Raw genomic sequence first — 25000 nt, forward strand, 5'->3', positions numbered from 1 at the left:
TTACATATTTGTTGAAACCTTGCTTGTTTTTTGTTCCATTTCGCTTCTCAAATGAGAATGAGACAGCTTATCCTTATGCAATTAAAAATACAAACAAACAGACAGAAAACAGCAGGTGCATTTTCACACCACGTAACGTTTACGTTTAAACTATCGACATAATTCTTCAACAGTATTTATCTTCTTTTTTGCATATTTGCCGATTGTAGCTTAGGAAGCCGGTTTAAAGAAAAAATGTACTACAAGACAAAATGCAAACCCTTTTATTTTGTAGAATTTGATTCTTATCCGTATTTAGTCATTGCCATAAAATTCGTATGCACCAATATCGTCGACCAGTTGCGTGGCAGTTTTGTTTAATCCTGGTTTGGTTTGTTTTGTTTTTCGTTTGAACTATGAAAGTTTGAATATTTGTCATAGTGCAACAAAAATTTTCACGACCGAGTTATATGATGTTTTTGGTTTTCTTTAATTGGTATAAACACTGATCGATCGTTCGTTTTGAAATAAAAGGTGTTGAGGTAAAAAAATGAAACTATCATCTAAGCGCAAAACACATTGAAAATGAGTTTTTGCTTCATGAACTTAATATTTTTAAAAGGTTCGACAATTTATTATGCACACACGCTTACGGCAAAAATCATACTATTCGTCTTAATTGATTCTAGGCAAAATGCGACAAATGCATTTATACGTTTTAGCGCATGTCAAAAGTATCGTTAAGCAATGCTGCATAATTTTATGACAAATTTATCCCGTTCGAGCTCTGTTTTTGTATCCTGCTCCTTGTTTTGCATTTCGGTTTCTTAACGTAGTATTTGAACACCGTGGTCATTATTATTGTCGTATTCAGAGGTATTTGTTTGTCCTACTATCTACCACAATTGCATTTTGCACCCATTTCAAAGTCATTCAAATAGATATTTCAAATGCGTATATTTGATCTCGGCCTCGTACCTTTTTGTATGCATACAAGTTGTCATGTTGATCAGGTATTTTGTATCACAACTATTAAAGTCTTGAGTTATTTATTTTTTACTTTTTGAAATATATAAGGAAAATATGAAAAAGCACCTTAAAATATGCTGTGCAATGATTGGGAAGCATCGAAAATTGCATTGCAGATTTGCATGCCAATTGCTGCAAAGTGGTGCGATATGTAGAATTAAAGCCATAAGCAATACCGAATGGTCTACGTTCGTGCTTATGGAATGGAAGGAGAAGGGTTCCATCTTATTGATCATACAAATCGCAATCGTGTTGTAGCAATTGGTCTGCCGGTGCTCTATAGCGGTCAATATTGTTCTGCGCTCATCGCACCATCGCAGACAGCTTCGCATCTGAAAGATTTACAGTGAAGGTTACAGATGTTTTTGTTCTTTACAATTTTCAATCGTTTGTTTCAATCCTTACCCAGTGCATTGTTTTATTTTCCACAAAAACAACTCGTAATATCCTCCGTACACCTTGCTCCAACTACTTGACCCAGTTTTGTGCCACTTGTACCGACCATTATAACTAATACTGCGTTTCTATTTTTTCTTTCTCTCTCTCTCTCTCTTTGTTCCGTTTCTCGTAACTATTTTCTTTTTTTCTCCCTTCAACAGTTGGAAAATTCTGGCGATCCGCTGGAGTTCAATAATCCGCAACAGCTCTCATATTGGACATGTGTATATTTTCTTATTGTCACCATGTCAACAGTAGGTTATGGCGACGTTTACTGTGAAACGGTTCTCGGACGAACTTTTTTAGTATTCTTTTTACTTGTTGGCTTGGTAAGTGATCTTTTCATACTTCTGCGCTCTGTCCATATTTCTGTTTCCTTCTACTCTTTATCTCTCTTCGCATACTTTTGATCTCTTTTTCGACATAATCAGCGTTTTGAACGTAAACGTTTATACAGCAATTAATGCATTGATCGATATCACGTTTCGCTCGAAAAAGTTCGAATCATTGCGCTATTGATTACCCAGTGTTACAAAACCTGTGTGTCATACGTTTCGTACAAGAAGGGTTTGAATTGAAAAAAAAAACCACACACACATTGAAAGCGTGTGGCCAGTAACATTTTCGGCCAATATATCACGGGATCATGTTGATTTGCCGATTACCCATCGATTCAGTACAGAGCAGCTTTAGTAACAGTAAACAAATACGCACAGACGTAAGCTGCTGCAGTTGTACAGTGGAATTGAAAAATGCAAAGCGAAGAACGATCCTAATCTGAATTGGAATGGTAAATTATCGCATTAGGAAGTAAATTCGCTTAAAGCAGCAACTGCCCCTTGCCGACCAAGTTGTACATATCAGCGTTTAATTATTTGAGTTTGTTTGGTATGTTGTGATTATTATTTTGATGTCACTATGTGCGTTAGGTGTTTCCACGGGGGGTCTCATGTGTTAAAATGGGTAAAAAATAAAATCGTCATCGAGTAGGTATAATAAAACACATCTCACCTGAACTACATGAGTTGGAAGGAACCGGAAAGTAATCCAAAACGTCAGAAATGTACATGCGCGAGCTTTCGGTGGGTGCGGGCTGCTTTTAATACCTATTTGCATTTATGTTACGCTTTACGAATGGACAGGCAACAGAGGTTTTGGGTGACATTGGTCTTTCTGTTAGCTTTTAAAACAAGTGTGCTTTAATGGAAAGCTTTCACATAATCCTGTGTATTTTACTACATCAGGGAGAAGGCCGTAAGTTAGAATAGATGTTTAAATATCAACTAGGACTGCAAAAATAACCTGAACAAAGGTTTTGCTTTAGGTGTTTGGAAATATCCTTCCCATCGACAAAGCTGTAAAGATTGTTTGCAGAACTGTACGACCATCTGCGTTATGCTACCTGGTATAGGATGTGATAGTGCTGACAGTCAAATTGAAATTAAAAAAAATGTCGCTTATTCTCCAGCATTCTCCTCGCCAGCAATGACCGATACAAACATTCAATGCCAGCTTTCCATTCATATGCAGGCTTCGCATCTATCTAGGATATGTCGCTTGCTGCCGATCAGATAGTGTTAATTTTTGGCGCGCTTTACCAACACGACTGAGTGCGAGCATTTTGAGCGAATTTGGTATTGATATGATTGTACAAAATGATTGCTCGGCCGGTGTGTGTTCGCTTGGAAGTAGTAAAGTTATGGTTGTGTTGCAGTTTTATTTAGTGATGCATTTTGTTTTTTTTACATTTTGAAAGAGCATTTGAGTTTTGCTTTCCTTTTACGATAATCAAATGTCAGGGACGTTATTTTGTGTTGTGTTCACTTTAAACAGTATGTTACAAAGAATAACAAATTTAGGTTTGCTTGGTTTTCACGGGTTAGAAACAACATTATGCACCTGAATTTTCATGAGAAACATGTTCTATTTTTTTGTTTTCAATGGTTAACGTTCTCGATTCCAGGTAACGAACAGTGCATTCTTGAAAAACAATGACTAGGAAACTTAAAACACTATCATTTGACCATATTTTAACTTCACCCTGCATGCCATAGAAAGCGCACTATATCGCTTGAAATTGTACCACTTTACTTGGTAACTACAAACTGTATAAGTACAGTATCGAAAACACGTGAATTTCGCGTCGCGGGCAGGATAGGGTTGACTCAAATAAAATATTATACGTTTGCATGTGAGGCGTTTATGCTGGCTGCCGCATAACATACGTAGAAATCATGAATTTGTTAGTTCCCGATATGATTTGTTTTAATTTCAATTCATCTTTTCATTCTTGAGTGACATAGAAAGTATATAAATCCTTAACGTTTGTTTGGTTCAGGGTTCTTGGCAATATGTAGCTTGCTCTTGTTGGCAAACTTAGCGCATATCGTTCGTATTATTTTGTCAACAAGGTAATCATGTACAGCGATAATTTGAGCGATAGCAAGGAATCAGGACGGAGGTAGTTTGTAATGATCTTGTTTCAGGAAGAAGTTGAAGTGAGGGGAAGGTCCGTTTGTTGATCGCCAATTTCAAGAACACCGCTTGCGCGATACATCTGCCATTTATTACTCTTATTTATTTTTCCCCTCTTTGTTTTCATGTTGCCTATCGCACATGGCATACACTTTGGCAGTGCATTCGTTAGTGGCTAGCGTACAGTCGGTGTGAAATGCATTAGCATACCTAAAATACCAAACTAATGATGAAACGTTTACTCATGCTACTATGTAGTTCCATTTAACTCATCTTCAAATCCTACAGAAAATCATTGAAGTTCAATTGACTCTTTTAGGCAATGTTTGCCAGCAGTATTCCCGAAATTATTGAACTTGTTGGTAGCGGTTCTAAGTACGGCGGTGAACTAAAGCGCGAGCAAGGAAAAAGGTAGTTGAAGCGAATGCCTGTATAGCATTGTTTTTTGATTACGTTAATTGTGCTATGACTTTATTCAATGTTTCTGTTGTCCTTTTCTATCGGTCCTGATTGAGTTACTCGCTCTGTTCCGCCCATACTTTCACTCCCTATCCGCTGCGTTTTCATTCAGTCATTTGCGATGAACGTCCCCCCTTAATCTGATTTACGCATTCTGTTTTGCTCTTCCTACTCGTTTTGCTGAGTTTTCACTTACTATTTTTCCACATACTTTCTGTTTGTTTTGCGTTGTTCCTCATTCTTCGTGACGTTGACTTTTTGCTGAAACACTGTGTTTGGAATGAAGAGTATGGTTATGTGGTGGCACGCATTTGTTCCGTGTAACACTACTCCTTAATGTTTGCCAAAACCAGCAAGACGACGCAATGTAAGCTGGTGTTGATGTTGCCTTCGATGCTACTTTTTAACGTAACCACTTCATCTGGACAGCAGCTAACTCCATACTATCAAATTTCAAACTAACCTTCTAAACCTTGTGTTGTGTCACCCTTTGCAAAGCATCGTTTACTGTAACCTCTCCTGATCAGTAGACCATTAGATTGATGAGTTTCGGAGATTACCCAGTATAGCTCAGAGTTTCAAAAGCTAATCTTGATACAGAGTGATACTAATCTTGATAGTTGACTGCCAGTGGCATATGTTTGTTGTTGAAATCGTTGTTGACTTTCGTGCAAAGAATAGGCACAGTCCAGAATAATGAGTATGTGTATGTGTTTGAGTATGGTTGACGGTTTGAAGATAACAGAAAAACGGTGCGTAACGCAGATAAGGTTTCCTGGTTTCATGCATTTTAAATTTTTAATAGTTACAAATACACATCTATACGACCCTGATAAACAACTGCAAAATATACATCTATACGATCCTGATAAACAACTGCATAAGCGTAGCTTAATAGTAATGAGAACTGTATGATATTTCACTTCAAGCAATCCGTGCAACGATTACCAGGTTAAAAATTACCATTAGCAACTCATTGCGCGCTATACATGAGTTCTAATCTGTTCTCTACTCCTATATACGAGGATATTCGTTGATACTTACAATAACTTTATAATCGGTTACATATGTTGCAAGCGAACAGCGTTCGAGCACTCTGAAATAATCGATCGGAAGGTACATTATCGTGGGTACTACAAACATCACGAGAAAATCTTTGTGTTGATGTGTTTAGTGTCGCTGCAAGTATCCTTCGTCAAGAATGAATTTCACCGGGCGAAATCATTCTCGTTCTGAATTCTGATTTCTGAAACTATTAATCTCACCTTATGCTAGATTGAAAGTGCGTAACGACTATCCAATGCTTAGCGATAGTGTCTTCTGATCGCTTATTTCAAATGCTGTTTCAACATCTGTATCGGTTCAGTACATTGCAATATGATAAAAATGCCGACCGCTCACACACATATAAAAGAAGTGTTTACAAATCTTAGAAACCAGCTTTCGTAGTATGGATCTAGATAATATGTTTGATTTGTTTTCGAGTCACATTTACTTTTCTTTATGTCATTTACCTAATTCAACTATTGTTCATCGCGTAGATAAATTGAAAAAAAATCTATTGATGTTAAAATTGTTACACATTTTAGACTTAAATCATGTTGCATCGGTTGACACTATTCTGTTAATTCGGTTATAGTATTGCATCCAGTTCCACGCTAAAATTTGTTATTTTTCATTTGGTTTTCCTGTAACATACCGTTAGACGACATGCGGTCCGAGAGACTTGCTATTCACATATTCTTTTTGTTTTGAATGTTTTCTTTTGATATTGTATAGAGCTTGCAAAGCAACAAAATAAATATGTCATTGTCTTTTCTATTCGATCGCACAAATTTTAGCGATATGAAACAATAGAAACGTACGTCTCTCAGTCAGAAGCCTGTCATGAAGGAAATTTATAGCTTTGGAGATAGTGATGGTTTTGAAGTATCATTAGTCACATTTTTCATTTGAAACACTCACTTTCAAAACGGTCGAATTTGTGGTGTTTTTGTTCTTCTTCATAGTCGGTCAGGTGAACATAATTAGTAGATTAGTGTCTTATCGTGCAACGAGCGATCGAATATGAAAAGAGTTTAACTGTTGCTATTGTCCATTGTCTCAAAGACTGTTTAAAGACAATTCATTGTAATTTTGCTGTCATCAAAATCAAACGAAACAATAGCCTACCAGTGGACTGAATCGTTGAGGGTTTGGTGTGTGAAGAGAGAGATGTAAAGTTCTGCAATAACGTTGATAGAACGTCAAGGGCCTACAGATATGTTTTAAATACAACTCCATTACTGCAACGTTGAACAAAACTGTACCCAAATATATGAAACTTTCAAACTAAATGCAATTATAAAAACAGCGGGGGTTCCAGTTAATATGTGCCTTGAAACGTTTGTAGTAGCCCTACACTGCTACACTGCTGTAGGTGGCAATAATTATAAGCAGATGGACTATGTACCAAATCGTGATATGAGCGCTGCATATGACCTGATGACGTTCAGTGATTAATATGTTCCTGTGTGCGTGATACTATTCCTTATACTCCTGTATAGGCGGTGTTCGCTAGTTGGATTCCGGAGATCACAGAGTTAGCAGCACAGCGGAATAAGTACGGCGGCAAATACACTAAGGATGTTAGAAGAAGGTACACGACCGTACCGAGTTTACCTAAGTTTACTCTGTTTAAAGTTTTTCTTGTTGGTTTCCTTTTTTCCGTTTTATTATTTTTTTCATTTTCTTTTATGGTTTGTTCCGTTTTACTCGATTGATATAGTGTTTGATCATAATTTGGTTTTCGATTATAATTTCAACTCTGATTTTGTTATTACATATCAAATGACTTTCCAGTATGGGTTATAATTCGTTTTCGGTTTTCGTCTGTAATGAATACGTTATATTATCTTCCTATACTCGAAAGTTATGATAATGAATAGATAGAGACAATCTATCTTCGCGTACTATTTTCCAAATGAATTAAAAACACTCACAATCACACTCCTTTTTTGCTCCTTTATCATAGTTTTTCTTTTCGGTTTCTCTAGTTGAGCATACGTTAACACTCTTCATTATCAATTGGAAATATGTATTGCTTGCCAGTTGAGTGTTCCCACATGTCGTAATGAATGGCGTTTAAAATAAGTAAACTAGAGTTTTACTGTTGGGATACATCTCCTAGCAAGCAGCACAAGTTTTCCTCTTCTCTACCCTAACAACAAAAAGGAGAAGTTGGAAAAATGCGTTCCAACCTAGATAACGGAGGCTGCTTAAGAATTTTTTTAACGATTGAAAAATGCATTTTTAAATTATTTTTAGTAATCGTAAAGATAAAGTCTGGAAAAGTAATCCCATTAATGATTGATCCTCGCAGTAGTATCTCCATTATGTAGGTTGATTGTCGTAAAAAGGCTAAGTTATGCATAATTTTAACATTTTAACCTACGGCAATTGATCCTATCCTCCCAAGGCATATTTAATTATGTTTTCATTGAATTATAAGCAAAAAAAATGTGAAAGATGATATCACAGCGGTAGTTTTTCCTAACGAATGTAATTAAGCTACATGCTCAACTTGACGAAAAGAAATGAAGAAAACCAATAACAATCCCGGGCGAATCATGATTTCTTTTCTTTAATTTTCTCGTTTTGTAACCAAATTTGATCAACCATACAGCAAAAGGCATTGGTTTCTTTGTGGCATGTATTTCGGCTCATTTCGCGAATTCTTCATTTGATGCTACTTGTCAATCTCCGCTCTCACTCGCAACCCACAAATATACATACATGTATAAACATCTTGCACATTTGCATTCGTTTTAATTTCGCTAGCCTTAACTTTAACGAATATGACACCTTTTACCGTGATATGTTCGTAAAAGAACCAATGAGTCCTTACTTGGCGGCATCGTCCCACAAAACCCAAACTTACTCGTGCGGCTGTGTCTAGGATAGATACGATCAATTGTTGACATTTGCATCTAGGTAGTGTGACGCGTCCCATAAACAAACGATACACAACTACAACTAAACAGTTCAATGTCACCTTTGGAAATAATAATTGTAATGAGCCCCATAGAGCTGGTTACATAAAAAATGCAGCATTTTAGTTGGACTTTCCCTAGGTTAGGTACCATATTGAGTTTCTCATAAAGCGCATTCACTATTAGGATTGTTTTGCTATTTTTTACATTTGGTTGTTTTTTTGTGCATGCTGGTTTCGAAATTTTCGTTTTCTGCCTCCAACTAAAACTAGTTTACTACAGATCGAGATAATTGGTACAATACGTCGTTAGATTTCCCGATTCCGAAAAGCTTTTACAGCTTGTTGGTTTTTGGAGATAGTTCTATTGTTTCCAACCTTTACCCAACTAATACTTATTGCGCGTGCTATACAGAACCGTAGCATAAACGGTACGTGAATCACAACTTCGTGGCTTTCATAGCGAAATGTCGAAATGTCGAAGATCTCATCATTCAAAGGCACCGATTATAAACGTCTGATATCGGCTGAACATTTGAATACTTCTACCTTTCTTTCAGAACCCATAAGCTTCTGTTACCATGTTGGTCTCTTGGCTTTTTCCTTGCTTCGTTTCACTTATACATTGTTTTGTGTTTTTATTATGTTTAAACGCATTTAGTTTCGGTTGTGTATTTGTTCTTAGTTTAGGTTAAGCTGATTTCAAACTGTCTGACCTTTTCCTGGCTGCTTTAGAAGCTCGAATTTCAAACCATTTAAAAATGACAAGAATCTGATTCTCCCTGGTGTTTCGTCGAATGGAAGTCTAAGTCTGAATCATTTTACTATACAAACAAAAAACATGCACTTTCATCAATGTGACAACACATCAAAGCACATCGTTTTTGTGTGTGTGCCTGTGTGTGTGCGTGTGTGTGAGAATCCTGTGATGTGTTGATCTGTAAGGATTATTTTTGACAGATAGTTATCGCACTAATTCATTCATAATATTTTTTTTTTCACCTTACATTCTACAGATATGCCAAACACACATGCTTTTATTTACCATTGGTACTATTGTAAAAATTTCAAGGAGAGCCTCAAATAATGAAAAAAAAAAAAATACTATAAGCTATGGGCTTGTTTGAGCCAACATTTTTTCTGGCACCCAACTTCTGTCTGGGTGTGTGAATGTCGTGGCAGGTGGAAAGCCAACCCTGAACGAAAGTGATAAGGCCAACGGTGAAAGATGGAACAAGAGAGATATTTTTTTACTTTTAAAATTTGAACAAAATTGTATCACTAAGTTAGAAGCCCCAACCCTCAAACGGGTAGCAACGACGCTGTATGAAAGAAGCATACACCGAAAACCAATCACGCGCGCAGTCGTATTGAATTTGTTTATAACTCGGCAGAACACGATCCACGCCAACAATAATCGGCTTTCATTCGTTTTGAGTTTCCCTAGCTATTTCCTTTCAGATCTGTATTTATCCGATAATGTAGAACGAAACACTTATGTAATAACACTTGTTTTTTTTTGTTTTTTCTTCATTATTCTTCGAAATTTATTATTCTTCTTAGCTTACTATTATACCTGTTTTTTTCGGTTCCTATAACAGCCTTTAGATTCTAATTTTGCACAGTTTTTTCCGCATCTCTAATTTTGCCATTCGATTTTAATAATTCAACTCAACTAGATTTAGCTGAAACAACAACAACCCACCACCAAAAACAATTGTCGAACCTCCGACAGAGACTTAGTGTCTGGTAAAAATGTGTCCATACGTAAAGCAGCCATGCAAACGTTTCTGCATTGTTTTGTTTGTCCGGCTGTTTCATCGCGGTTTGAACAGAAAAAAATACGAGTAGAATAACTCTATTCTCGAATTTTAACGACGCCATTTATTAGAATATTATCAACACCATACTCTCCACGTTATCATCATGCTTTCTTTTACAAGCGTTGTTTACTCCTTTTGTTACCATACGTCATCACTACGGTTTGTAATAACAGAGACAGTACAGAGGATTTTCTGGTTTTTTTCCTTCCCTGAATGGAAATGACCCGTGTGTTTCGAATATAGGAAACATACATCGTATTGCATTTGCAGGAGCACCAGAAATTCCAAAATCTCTCGTCTAAATCTTTATAAAAATACAAAAAGTACTAAGCCGCTGCGATTACTTATCGTACTGATGAAACATTTTGTAGACTTTTTGTATTTGTTTTGAGTATTATTTTTGCTGCCAACAGTGTCTTCCACCCTCTCACCAACCAGTACCGGCCATCGGTCGTTTACCTTAATTTTTACAGTTATGTGAGGTTCACGTAAAAGCCTATAATACATTACGCTGTACAAATGGGAGCAGACGTTCCTTTGCGTTATAACCTAGCTCTTGTGTTATCGTTTCTTCACAGCTGTTTGTTTTGTTTTTACTCCATCTCTGGATTCATTTCTTCCTTCTTCTTGAATTCTTCTAGTATTACCTATTTACGTACAATTTTAAACCATTCATTTACTGTAGATAAAGATTTTTGCTTGCACAGCCGCCTGTATGCCGCAGCCACGCATATTAGAGCAAAATTGTTTTATTGTTGTTACAGTTCTTTAAAGAAATTGATAGTTGGAATAATCCTGATTGACATATTAATTTGATATAACGAACGTAAAAGTAATTGAAACCCCACAAACTACAAAAGATAAACCGATTTATAATGGAATATGATAAACAAAGGCAAACGCGCATCATCCTGTTTCGGGATATGGGCGAGAACAATAGAGTGCTGGGCTAGACATGAGATATATATATATATATATATATATATATATATATATGTATATATATATATATGTATATATATATATATATATATATATATATATATATATATATATATATATATATATATATTATATAATATATATATACACACATAAAAGCTAGAGATTTCACTCTATCAGGTGTAGTTCTATAAATACACACAAACACTCTCTCTCTCACACCCACACACACACACATACACGACTGGACTTGATCCCGTTCTAAGCGCTAGCAAATCATTTCGGAAGGATTTTGTTATTTCACTTTATTTCTATTTGATCCGTTTTTTTCAAAATAGTGCAAAACTACTCGATCCTAGGCACGCGTGAGCATTTGCTAGAGCTCAGGCTGATAAAAAAAATTCCTCGCTCGGACCATTGTTTGCGTTTTGTTTTGGAAATGGGTTTTGAGTTGTATCGCCCGTAACAACGACTGGCCAGGCCACCGATGGTTTGATCGTAGTGTGTGTTGGCGAGGTTAGAATTTTTAGCGTTGGTTTTGTTTTTTTTTCTATCCCCGTATCGTACTACTGGTGTACGAACTTTTGAAAGTGAAGAACGAGGTTATCCTTAATATTTTTCGTTTTCTCCATCTCTCTTCTCACGCTCTTTCTCTTTCGATTACCAAGCCTGTTTAAGCACCAAGAAATCAAAGCCTGTTTGTGATAACGGAGGCGATGATTATGAGGCTTTGCCTGGTACTCATGACATGTCTGCAGTGCAAACGGGCAATTTGATTGCGGGTCATCTGATGTACACCTATCGACATATCTGAAATAGTTTTTTGCAAAAATGTTTACAAACTTGTGTTGTTGCACAAACGGTACTAGGGTCTACGTTATGCTTGTGGGTAAAATAAACAAATTGGTTTGGTTGACTGAATATTAAATTAAATGAAGAAAAGAAATTGTGCTCACCAGTAGTGTTGCTTTATTGGGAACAATTTTGATATCTAATATCTTAAAAGCCTTAAAAAAGAAATAAAACAATTAACCCTCTGTTACTCTCCAGTCATTGAAACGTAGGTATTTGCTTTAGTTTCCGTTTTCTGTTCTTTTTTTTATTCCGTTCTTAGCCGAGTCATGTGTCACACTGTATTCGTTGTTTTGTTATATATCCTTTGTCCGGTCCGGCTAGAACGTCAAAGCGTGACCGGAAGCATCGATCATAAGAGCGACCTATCCTTTCCATTTGTTCCATGCCCATGCCCATTAGTTCCATACCGTTCTATATATGCACCAGTCCAGTCACATTTCTATCCGTCTAGCCCACGTTCCACACTCCCCCACCTCCCCCCTCCACCCGCCCTACCCCCGAAACTAGAGGAGTGTGTGAGTGAGTTGTTCTGTTTTCTGTAGATTGTTTCAATCGATACAAAATTATTCCTTTTTCTATTCCTTTGTTTCATTTGTTCGTCCAACTTCTTACCAACATCGGCGGTGTGCGTACTCGCGATGTGTAATTGCGATTGTGTCTTAAGTTGGCGGTTTACCGTACTAAACGCGTGTTTTGTAGAGCTGTGATTTACTGGAACCGAAAGCCAGAGTTGTTTTAGGTTAAGATGTAAGATACACACACGTTTGGACTTCACAATCAGTCTTCTGTGTTGAACGTTAAAAAACTATGCCCTTGTCCCATTAAAACACACACACACAAAATAGTTAATAAAAAACACGCAGCACGCAGCTCCCGTGGTCGTGCTCACTGATATGTGATCCTTTTACGCATTCACACGCCAAGCAGTGTGTTAGAAAGTAAGAATGGTAAAGTTTCGTAGAACAATGAATAGGCACAAAGCGTACACGTGGAGATGTATGGGGTTGCATTTCTCTGGTTGATTGGTTTCTTTGGCATTATTTTTGACCACGTCACTGTTACGTTTGACCAGTTCAAGAAGCTTTTACAAGGCTAGAGATACCAATAATATTTAAAAAAAAAACATACAATACATGTTTTAATTCTTCATTCATTCTTCAGATATCGAATGGAGCAGCCCACCTCAGCTTTTAAAACATTTGTTTTTCTTTCTTTTTCTTTTCAATTATAACTCGGGGTCTATCTCTTCTACGCTGTGGCTTTATGTCGAACTGCGAAACAAAACGACAAAATAATCTATTATCGAATATGGGTATCGCTGTACGCTGACGACTGCGAAAATTAAATGCGAAAAAAACAAAATGTGCCTCACTGCCACTCCGAATGGGTGTCGTAAACATACAACATCCTGAAAACTGGTGTCGATGTCGGAACCAATTTTCAAACGGCCATTTTAATCTGAAACTGAATGAACGTACGAACACCGGAAATATCAATATCTACTTAAATGCTGGCTAAATTGTCGATCATGAACACACCCAATTTATCTAAAACTTCACTATATTTCTAAACAATCGTTTCTTTCAATGGGTTTCGCTGTCTAATTATGAAATTTACTGCTTATCTTCTTATCTTAAATCGAACTGCTCAACGACCAATACAAAAAAAAACTGAACTTAATATCAACCAACACTACTACTACTACTACCTCCACAAAAAATACACTTCCCGAAAATTGCTACAAAACTAAAGGCGATATTTGCAAGTTGTATACCAGAGATTATAGACTTGATCGGAACAAGACCCAAATATGGGGGAACACTGAAGAATGAACGGGGAAGAAGGTGAGATTCTACAGAACCTACATCATTATAATCGTTCGCATTTCCATTGTGCCACTGCCACCATCTTCACCCTTAGCATTACTTGTTTATCCTTTTCTTTGTTTTGTGTTCCATTTCGCATTGCACATCGCTCCGTACTCATTTCTCATTTGCTCACTCGTCCTTCGTTCTCCTGTCAAAGTCCCGAGATATTCGCGCAACTTACTTTCCATCTGTTATGGTGCTGTTTGTTCTTTTTTTCCTTATTCAGTTTTCGCACAAACATTTAAGCTGTTTTCTTTTGGAAATGTCCGAATTCACAGCATTTGTTGCAACCCGTTTTTTGTTGGTTTTTCTTTATTTATTTGTTTACAACATACTGCTAGCGCAGCTTTGGTTTCGTTAAAGCGTTTTGGTGTATTATTTTTTTATTATTATCCTTCTCCGAACTGAATCTTTCGATTCCTCCTTTTCCTAACCAGTCAAGTGTTGTGTGGCTGTTGTCCTCTCTGTTTGACATTAGTGTATTGTTTCTTGTTGGCGTATTCCGTTGTCCTTGTTTCTGTCTCAAAGTGTTGATATTTGGTTTAATCTTCAATCAAGACTATCCTCTCTGTATGGTCAATGTTTGCTAAATGTTCACTGTCCTATGCCAATATTGTGTTGATCATGCGTATCTTGGTCTTTAAATGTCTCATAATGATGGAATGTAATTGTTATGATTTCCGTTTCTGTTTTTGGTTGAACATTATGTACAAAACCCATACGAATGTCTTCTGAGCGGTACGACTTTCCGCATCCCAAATTATACGTTATAATTTATTGATTGAGTCCCTGTTTCCGGAACAAGCTTTTCGGTACCCATGTTTTTTGAACCACTTTTTGGATGTACGATGAATGTCGTTTACTACTTCATGAAGCTCCCTCTCAGTGCCCTACTTTATCTTTGGTGCAATTGCCATTGCCAACTAAACTTTGCACGCTTGTTTGAAGTGAATTTTGAAAAACTATCTTTGGTTTTGGTTTTGGTTTGGAATTCTTGTTTTGATCATACACTAATCCCTTTGTCATCGATTTGAAACGATTGCAGTAGCTACTGCCGATCATAAATGGCTTCTATGGGTTTTGCGTAGAACTTTGGTTTGATGTTTGTTTAATTACGTCTCAGTTACGCATCGCAACGCATCTGCTTCTTGTTTTCTTACAAATTTGAATGTATAATTTCAAAACAATGTATAACACTTTGCGTTAGTTTTTTTTGTTTATTTTCAACCACTATGTGTGCCCTGTTTGCAGTTTATCTGTCAACGGTGGCAGCATAGGCAGTATCATCCGTTTGTTGTGTGTCTCTGTGCGTTTTTGGTTTGTTTTTGCGAATCTGCTAGATATGGTTTCGTTTTGTCTCGATCTGCCATTTGCTGCGATTGGTTTGGTTTCGCTACCTTTTAAGGTTCTTTTTTTACATTTTCTATTTTGTTTTTCGAACGAACCTACATTGAATCCACATAAACATGTCTCTTTTGGGATGCAACTATCACAAAGATAACAAAACCAAAAAAGAATTTAAACAAACTGGTGTCTTTCATTAAAGGTATACTCTGGTGTTCAACTTCCCAAATAAATCGTCGTAGATTGTTAGCATTCAACTGCGCCTATATTCGCTAATGTGCACTGCAGAAGCATAACCAGCTCTGGTATACACAGCGGAAGCGTCGCCTCATAAAGGCTAGTTGGAAATGAGTAAATGAAAATGCGCTTTCGCTGAGTATATTTTCGACTGTCTGGTTCTGACTCTGCGTGCACAACCATCGTTTCCCCCACTTACTTACTTCCTGTCTTTTATCCCGACTACTCATTAACCAACGCATCTGCTCTGCGGTCAAACAGACCGGATCGAATGTTCGACGCAATGTGGAGCGAACCTTTATCTGGTTGACGCACCGGAAGACTGTATGATTACTCTTCTAGGTTATGGTTAATATGTACGCTACGTCGAGTGCCGTAAAGATTATCAATCGAATCTGTGTAGTGTCAATATCGATAAGTGTGTTATATTCAATGGAAGTAAATGTATCTTATTGTGTTAGTGTTTAACAAACATTTTTGGTGCCAGATTAGCTGTACTATTTCCCTGACCACTGATAGCTGATTCATATTATAACAATATAAGCATCTACCTCCGGGCACCGGACGTATATGTGTATGTATGTATGTGTATGTGTGTGTGTGGCAGTGTACATTATTAAGTAGTAGAGTCCCGTGAGGCGAGGATGTTGCCAAATGACTGTAAATATAAAGCAATCAGTCCCCTTACACTATGGTAGGCCGTTCAGTTTTGGGAGCTTCGTTACTTTGGAGAGAGAATTTCCGTGTGTGGACGACGCATTAAAGTTTCCGATTGAATTCTAGTAACACAGATATGATTGTTGATATTGGGTATACTTTGGACAAAATACACACACACACATCCACATACACTCACACACGATAGAATGATATTTACTTAATCGGAAGGTCTGTCGTACCATTTAAATGGTCGTACCATTTTAAAACGAAAACGTTGTATTATGCATGCTATTTTTGGGTCCCCAGTCATATGTATCTATTAATGGTTAGCAAATTGTGTGAGTTTTTGAACCAGAGGTGCTTTAAGCTACCGACCAGTTGTTTTTGTTTTTTTAATTCTTTTAAAATACCGTAAAATACCTCTTTACGTGACATGGAAAGTGATTGACCCGTTTTATAACTACTTCATAAAACAGGCTATTTCGATTACCTAGGAACGGTATGCAATGTTGGTAGTAATGTTTTGCCAAGTGTAGCTCTTGATATTTTCCTTACGGTAATTGTATCCCATACCAAGTATTTTAGATATGTTTAGCCACTAACATTTTTCTAAAGGAAGAAATGATTTGCTAGACGTACTGAATGTTTCCAGTGATGTCGTACCACATCGAATATAGCTTTTACCTTTTTAACGCCATTTTACTTAAATTTGTATCCACCTGAAATGTAAAAAAAACCATAACTGTCTTTAAGTAGTAAGGCCATTTGGTTAGGCGGACATTGAATTCCAAATGCTAAATATGAAGGCTGTAAAGCAATTCTTAGTTATTTTTACAAGTTAAATTATTCCAGAACTCTAGCCAATGCTTCACACAGTCTTTAACACTTAACAGAGCTTTTTTGATCGAGGAAATTTGAGTGGAAATTGATACAAAATTATTAACAAACATGCATTTTTTTAGGTTGCTTAATCTGTACTGTTTTGAAGAATCGTTTAGAGTTATTTTCTTCATAAAATATGTGTTGTAATGTGCGTACTGTACAATGGAAATACAGTGATCTTTTATTATCTCATGCAGGTACACGTATATATGCATATACACATATTTATATGTATATATATGCATATATTTATACATATATATAAAACATATATACACATATACTCTGGCTAGCCCTCATCTCGTTTCGAAACTGTTTCTGTGAATGATTACACTATAGGAACTAATGCACGAATGAATTATGTTCTTAGTGTTTTACCACTCATTTTGTCTTGGTATTCGTGTGTTGGAACATATTTCTGCTATTTATCCCTGACGACAGACGTAACTAAAGCTATTAACGTTTATGTAATGTTTTGTGCTTGATGTTTATAGTACAAAGTACGTTGTATTTGTTGTTACACGGTGTTCCGTCCTTAAAGAAGGCAGTACATATTTTGTTGCTGTTGATTTTTCACATGACTTTGGCATATTGCCTGGTGCAATAACGGTGTTGCTAAATTGAGGAATGTTAAAATTTTATATTTCCCACGAAATCGGGGAAAAAATAAATAAATTCCAGAACGATAGGGATATTCTAATCGATAGCATATTAAATGTATTTTTCTCTGATGGGAAAGTTGAAATGTTCATTGCTTAAAGTGACATATTAAAAAAAATTATAACAAGCTAGAAGTTTTATTGCAAAATAAAATGCGTGGCCAGGCTTCAATTGTAACCTGCTATACTTAGTGCGTTAAAACCGCATCATCTACCAGTTGGAGTAGTTTTGGATATGTTTTGATGTGATAGTGTGTTTTTCCGCTTTTGTCTGTCCACACCCATACACTCCGTAGTAACGATTTGTTTGTGGTAAGCACTAGACAGCAACCCAGCCATCGAGGAACAAACAAAGAAACGGAGCATAGTAAATAATGTATACTAGGTTGTTTTTTGATGCAACACATACAAGTTACATTACCGAAGCTTTCCGATGTTGCCAGGATTTTAATGCCCAAATACGATTAGACGTAAAATTATGAAACAAAACTAATGTTGTTTTCTCCGTATGTGGTGAAGTCCATTTTTGTAGCAAATGTACAATGTACGCTGAGAATTGATTGCAAGTGACTAAGTGCTCGTAGAAAAACTGTTTACTATACAATGATTCCTGCCGTGTGTGTAATATCGAACCGTTGAATCGTTGTTGTAAAGCATTCGCGAGAAAACATTATGGGAAACATTATCGTCTCATCGACTCAGTTAGTAGTGATGTGTCTGACTGAATAACCCAGGCGTACAAGAAGATGTATCGCATAAAGAAAGATAATGATTAAAGATGCCACCGCTTCCAATACGTTGCGACGGATTTGCATGCGACCGTGTACCGTAATGATCGTTATTATTAGTGATATGTGTATGTGTATTATTTAGTGTGTATTACACTTGTTCCGCTGTATTTGTAGTTTTTGCATCAAGTAAATCTGCACCAAAATAAGTACGATACGCCTAGGCATAATAACCACCTGCTGCAATCATATTTTGCACCCACAATACACAAGTAGTGATAATACCCAACGTTTTAATATGTAAGATCATCTGTACAAATCATGCCCGTAGCTCTGCATGAACCTTACTTACCTTTATACCTTTATGTATATATATATATATATATATATATATATATATATATATATATATATATATATATATATATATATATATATATATATATGTATGTATATATATTGTATATTGTAGTGTGTGTATTTTAAGTAGCTATCAAACGAGCGAAATGCGTCGCTGGCACTCATCGCATAATAGTACTGTGTGTTGATGCTCGAATCCAATAGTGCTTTCTCCTCTTCACGATTAATAGAGAACCGTTAAAACTTTAGCTAGGACACTACATAACGTCGACAACGGAAAATCACCTGATTCAAGTTTTTAGATTTAAAAAAAATGAACACACAAAAATGAAATAGCTGCTCTTATAAAGTAATAGTTTGCGTAAAACGTGTCGAAAAAAATGTCTCTCTTCTACCACTACTACAACTACTACTACTACTATACTATGTAATCCTTTACGTCACCAACGTTTCGTCTTTCTGTTATTCTTTCCATCTCTCTGTGTTTCGCTATCTCTTGTTAATAATGTTGTCTAAAAATAATAACCTATTTTTGACGTTGTTCATACTGGCGGCACCGCTCTTGTGTATGCGTACCGTGTTTTAGCTGTATGGCAATATGTGCGATAGGAAGACAATACGTTCTCTTGCCACTTTCATCGTTCTATGTGCATTCTTTTTCTTTTGTGTCAATGTCAAGTGGCTCAGCGTTGAGCCCGAAGGCAAAGCTATTATCATGATAATAATTGTACCGAATGACGATGCCTCCTTGAAATGTTGCCGTTTTACTTGCTTTTTGTTTAACTCCTTCGTCGAACTCTCCTAGCCTAACAAAAAGAAAAATGATCGAAACAAAACAACACTCCATTTCGTTAAACGTGTTTTGTTCATCAGCGTCGTGTGGTAGAAACTGTCTATTTGCATGCAGCCCGATTGTTTCTTCCTTCCTTTTTCGTTGTTGTTTTCCCCCTTTTTGTGTTTCCAGTTTTATCACCAAACTCTGTGTATCATTTACATGTTTCTATCGTCTCGTTTCTTTGCTCATCCATCATCTCGTTCAGTGTTATGATTTTGTTGTTGTCGTGTCATTCATCTGTACCTTGAAAGTTAAATCGTTTCGTGAATTCGTCGTACCGTGTTTCTCACATTCCTTGTCATCGCCGTAATTGTAATTGAGTTTTCTATTCTATCCGTTCCCTTAACAAATCTTTGATATGATCATTGTATCCCAATCCTCTTGTTATTGGTTTTCTTTGCTTTCCCGTTAACCGAAATGATTTATTAGGTTGGTTTCGATTGTGTATCCATTTCAAAGTAAGCAATGGCATTAGCAGCTAGTAGTATCCCTGTCGGTGTCGGTGCTTTCTAATATCCTAGCAAAGATGTGTGCCTTTCGTAATCGCTTATCGTTACAACGCGCTTTACAACAAGGATAACCAGCTGCTGGTGTCATTGTCGACCAGGATCCTATCAGGATCAGTGACGGTTCCTATAGCCGACGTCACGTTTATTATCAGTTTTGTTTTTACTTTAAATGTTCTGTTCCGTTGTTTTGCTGGCGTTTAACGCGAAACAAGTCCATGTATAGGTTTCTAACATATGTGTTTCTTTGTGTATCTTTATCACCTCGCCCTGTCTACGCAATTGTCGTGTATGTGTGTGCATGCACGCGCGCTCTCCAACAATCTTGCATCGTCCTGATGCATTCGGTACATCAACCCGGCCGTACGATCCTGCATCCCTGACGTCCTTTACAACGATGTCCTGCGCTTCGTCTACACTGGCTATGGCTATCACCGAATATTGATTGGTGTTCGTGGTGGAATATGAATGCGACCCACTTGATGTGTCCCGCTTTCGGTGAATTAATTGATTGTGTTATTGTGCGGCTGATGGATACCGAATACGGTAATAGACATATCGTGGTGTGCGGGCACATAACATACGAATCGGTGTCGCATTTCCTGAAGGACTTTTTACATGAAGATCGCGAGGACGTCGACGTCGAAGTGGTATTTTTACATCGGTAAGTAGACGTTGCTGTATCCAAATGAGAATATTTTATTATTAGACTATTTGAGTTTTTACGATCCATAGCATGTCACTGGGTAGGACATCGCAACCGATCGCTGTATGGTTTCATATGGTTTTTGTTAATTTTTGTTCGTTTATTTTAGAACAAATAACCAAGATCAATTATAATATTAAAGCTTAAGCTCAATATTTATTAAATGAAACGGTTTCTAGACATTATATGCTATACAAAACGTTTGACGGTCAGTTGATCGTTTTTTCTAGTAAAAAATATTCCTTTAGGTATAAACATTAACCAGCTGATTCGGACTTAATTTATCTGTTTCATTTTCATTTGTGGTAAATTAAATGGATTCATACACTAACGTCACTCCTTGCTTTCCAATGCGTTTAGTTGGAATTGTTCGAAAAAAGAGCTATTACAAGGTTTTAAGTTTAGTACCTTTGTTCACCATAATTTGATGCCATTTCTATCTATAGCGTAACTGTAAGCAAAGCAACAATCTACTTTTTAACCATATGACCAATAATAATGATGATAACTGATCATACCTGTACGAATATCAATGTAGAAAGGAGCCTGATCTGGAACTCGAAGGTCTCTTGAAGCGTCATTACACAACGGTGGAGTTTTTTCAGGGAACTATGATGAATGCGGTCGATTTGGAACGAGTGAAGGTATATGCATACAGATTTTAACAAACTAAAAACAAAACAAAAAAAAACAGAACAAAACAAACTACCTCCAAAAACAGACACTTTCAAAACTGTTCTTCATAAAGATTTTTGTTGTTTTTGTTTGTCCAAAACCAAACGCCCTAACAGAACTTACCACAACAACCTTCAAATATAAAGCTTTGATTTCCTTTTGCAAAGAATTTACCAGTGAACATTATCAGCAAACAAAACCAAAAAAAAAACACGTTTTCTCATTGTTCTGCCGTTGTACGACTATGTAACACTAAACAACAAATTTCCTTGCACCACAACCGCCTTTGCACTCTTGCGCGCCGCTGACGCATCCGGTGGGAGGCTTACGCTGAATCAAGTTGTCTCAGGCTGTGTCCTTAGCTTATACTTCGTGGTTGATCTTGGTCACGTTTAGTTCCATAGCACACAAGCAATCGAACATATGTACAACTGCTTACGTTGTATCGTCAAGACACACCATGCTTCTTTGCCATAACGCGTTACTTATCGCAGATTAAACTAGTGGCACGATGCAGTCTAAGCTAAACAGTCAAAGGTATGCGCCAGGAGGTGAAAGGGTCAACATTTGTTTCCGCGCTTGTATCGAAAGATTTGTTTAAGTCAAACAAACTCAAACAGCTTCAGTCGAGGTGCCCATCGTTTTGTTTCGACAATGAAAATGAGCCAAAAAATTTGGTTCTTTACTCAATCTCTGTAGGCAGTATCGCAAGGTTGTTGGCCAGCCAGTCACGTTGAAAAATGATTAGACCTCAGCGTAGATAGTCAATTGTCTTCTTCGATCTCGGTTTTACTTGTTTGATTATTTTTTTATCTTATTACAACTATTTAAATCTCTTAATCTTTCAGTATAACAATATTCTTACTTCGATGATGGCATACCGCTTTGCGCTTGGTATTCATATATCACGCACATTGAAACTTTCTATGCCAACATCGTGCTTGCGCATGGTAATCATATTTTAGACACCGTTTCAATCTTACTCGCTAATCAATATACTATCTAATCAGTGTTCTATTTCGATTTTCTTAGTCACGCAACATTGTTTTCTGTTTTCTGTTGTATTTTTGATTTGTTTCCTTTTCGATTGATTTAAACCAAAAACTGTGTTTCACAATTTTTTTTTACTGACTTCTAACAGTGAATCAAAAAACTATGTTTTTTTTTTTATTTAGAATGGTTTTAGTTCGTTTTTGGAATGCAATAATTCGTATTATAAATTTATCAATAACCTTATTAAATGCTGTATGTACATTCGTTCAAATGTAACTTTTTTTATTATGTGCTTCGTATTATTCGTTTTGGGTACTACCTGAAATGTGCGTTTGCTAATTTTATCAACAATTATAATGTAATACCATAACGGTTCACGGCGGGTTGGAACGGTTCGCGTACAAGAGGTAAAGGTATTTCCCATCTATTATAGTTCTTAAACTATCAACATAAATGGCGGTTCATATGATTGATATCCAAACCAAACAAAAATAGCAGAAACGTTTCGCTTTTTCACAAATCACACAATGGCTAGATAACTAATAATGTGTAGTCGCTTTTTTAATATTATAATTGATAAACAAATCAAAGAAACAAAGATATGTTTTTTTAAACTTTATGTTCCCTTTAACAAAAAGCAAAAAAAAAAAACAAACGATACTCCGTGGAGAGGACAAAGACTTCGTAGCGGTGTTTTGCCGCTACAGTACGCCATTTACTCTCTGACTAACCTCAAATGTGTCTTTTCTTTCTATTTCTATTTTTGCGCTTTATTCAAAACACGCACTATATACACTCAAAACTCGATCTCTACTACTTATTTGGTTCACAATAAACGCTCACTGATACGCGTTTTCTTAAATGACTTTTGTGTCAATTCACTCTCTAACATTTAAAAAACCTAAAATGCGATAAAAACGAAACAACGGAAAAATGTATCCAATACCCCACGATTCGCATGAATCCCATATGATGCTACCCATATGCAATGATACGCTATTGTACGACAACTTCGCTACTTTGTGTTTTGCAAAATCCGTTTGCAATAACGCGAATAAATGCATCGCTTAAAAAACACAAATGTTCCCCATAAAATGTCCATGCATACGGGCGCAACCCATATCGATTGCGGCCGTTTCCAATGTACGACCATTTAAGAAAACCACCCGATCTGGAGCTGGAAGGTCTATTCAAACGTCATTTCACCACCGTGGAGTTTTTCCAGGGAACGATTATGAGCCCAATTGATCTGCAGCGGGTCAAGGTAATCATTGTCAGTGTACTACTAATACTACTACTACTACCACTACCACTACTACTCTTAAACCATTCTATCAAGTGTCCATTTTGCGTGCGTTTTTATCAAAACTTCTTTCTTACGATTTTACCCGCTATTTGTTACTGTGTACCTTTTACTGATTTCATTAATTGGTTTATTTTGTCATACTTGTTTTTTTTTCTCTATCTTTCTCTCTTCTCACTCTCTCTCTCTCGCTCTCTCGCTCTTGAAACGTTTTTTCGTTTCCTTGTGTTTTTGCATATTATTGTGACAATAGTTCTTTTTTACTCTCTATCACTAGACGTATTAGGTGTGGTGAATGTGTTTTAGTTTTTCTATGATTTAGGAAACGTTTATTTGCTACACCCCCAGACAAAACACTCTTACACAATTTTGTGTATATATGTTTGCGACCAATGTGTGGTGTTTGTATAATCGTTCCCATTTTTTATCGTTTCATGTTGTGTGCGCTGATTTGCATTATCAGACCATGCAGCAACTTCCTGTTTTACATAGTGTGCCCTAGGCGACCACCGTTGAGCTGTGACCATAGGTGTTTGTTACCCGCAAACTGTTGCATGTACCAAAACCTTCGGAAATGAGCATCGTGCCGATTTTTTTTTGTGTATAAATTTTGAACCCATGAAACACTTGACAAAGTGAACGAAGTTTGTGTGTGAGAAGTGCTGTAAAATTAACAGTAAAAGAACCATTTCGATGTCACAGGATTTTAATATTCCAAAGTTGGACTAGTGAACGGTACGTCAATATAACGTACACTCGCGCTTAATTCTCTTTTCGGAATTGTAGAGATTTAAAATGAAATAGCTTATGGCAGCTAAAACCGTGTTAAATAACAAATGCTTAGAACGACCATTTTATTTAATAAGTTTTTCCAAGGATCCTTAGAAGCAGAAGTAAGAACTGTTTAGATTAAATGTTGTTCCATACACGATTTGAGAAGCTAATGTTACGGTAAGTGAGCAATTTTCACTGTTCTTTCAGCACTACACAAAAAAATAAACTGCACGCACACGCATGTATGCTCGATCTTTGTAGTAGGAGTCGATAGATAATTTTGTTTCGATTTTGTCGGATGGATTTGGTTTTGTCTTCGGTTTCTCTCACTTTAGCTTAGAGCAGCTCGTTTTTAGACCTAATTACCACAGCTTAAAGCTTACATGTTGTTCACTTAATCGATACCTTAAGTAGTTACATGAGATAGACGTTTTGATTTTTTGTTTTTTTCTAAAGACAATTTTCCTTTCTTAATGTATGCATCTCGTTTGGATTTACTT

The 25000-nt window shown here is 36.6% G+C and overlaps 1 protein-coding gene across 50 annotated transcripts in view; it reads left to right on the plus strand.

Moving 5' to 3' along the window:
- The window catches only part of LOC118507856 (calcium-activated potassium channel slowpoke), a 66269-nt gene that overhangs the window by 9900 nt on the left and 31369 nt on the right, over positions 1–25000 (plus strand). For 26 of the 50 annotated variants that reach the window (XM_036046991.1, XM_036046999.1, XM_036046998.1 and 23 more), the window contains 4 exons: positions 1608–1775; positions 13723–13814; positions 20603–20713; positions 21294–21399. In XM_036046991.1, coding sequence (XP_035902884.1) covers positions 1608–1775; positions 13723–13814; positions 20603–20713; positions 21294–21399 — 477 coding nt within the window. Of the gene's footprint in view, positions 1–1607; positions 1776–4240; positions 4333–6926; positions 7019–13722; positions 13815–20602; positions 20714–21293; positions 21400–23581; positions 23688–25000 lie in introns of all 50 variants that reach the window. The other 24 variants (XM_036047044.1, XM_036047045.1, XM_036047012.1 and 21 more) reach the window with 5 other exon arrangements.

Source organism: Anopheles stephensi, chromosome 2 (genome assembly GCF_013141755.1).
Source record: "Anopheles stephensi strain Indian chromosome 2, UCI_ANSTEP_V1.0, whole genome shotgun sequence".
NCBI lineage: Eukaryota > Metazoa > Arthropoda > Insecta > Diptera > Culicidae > Anopheles > Anopheles stephensi.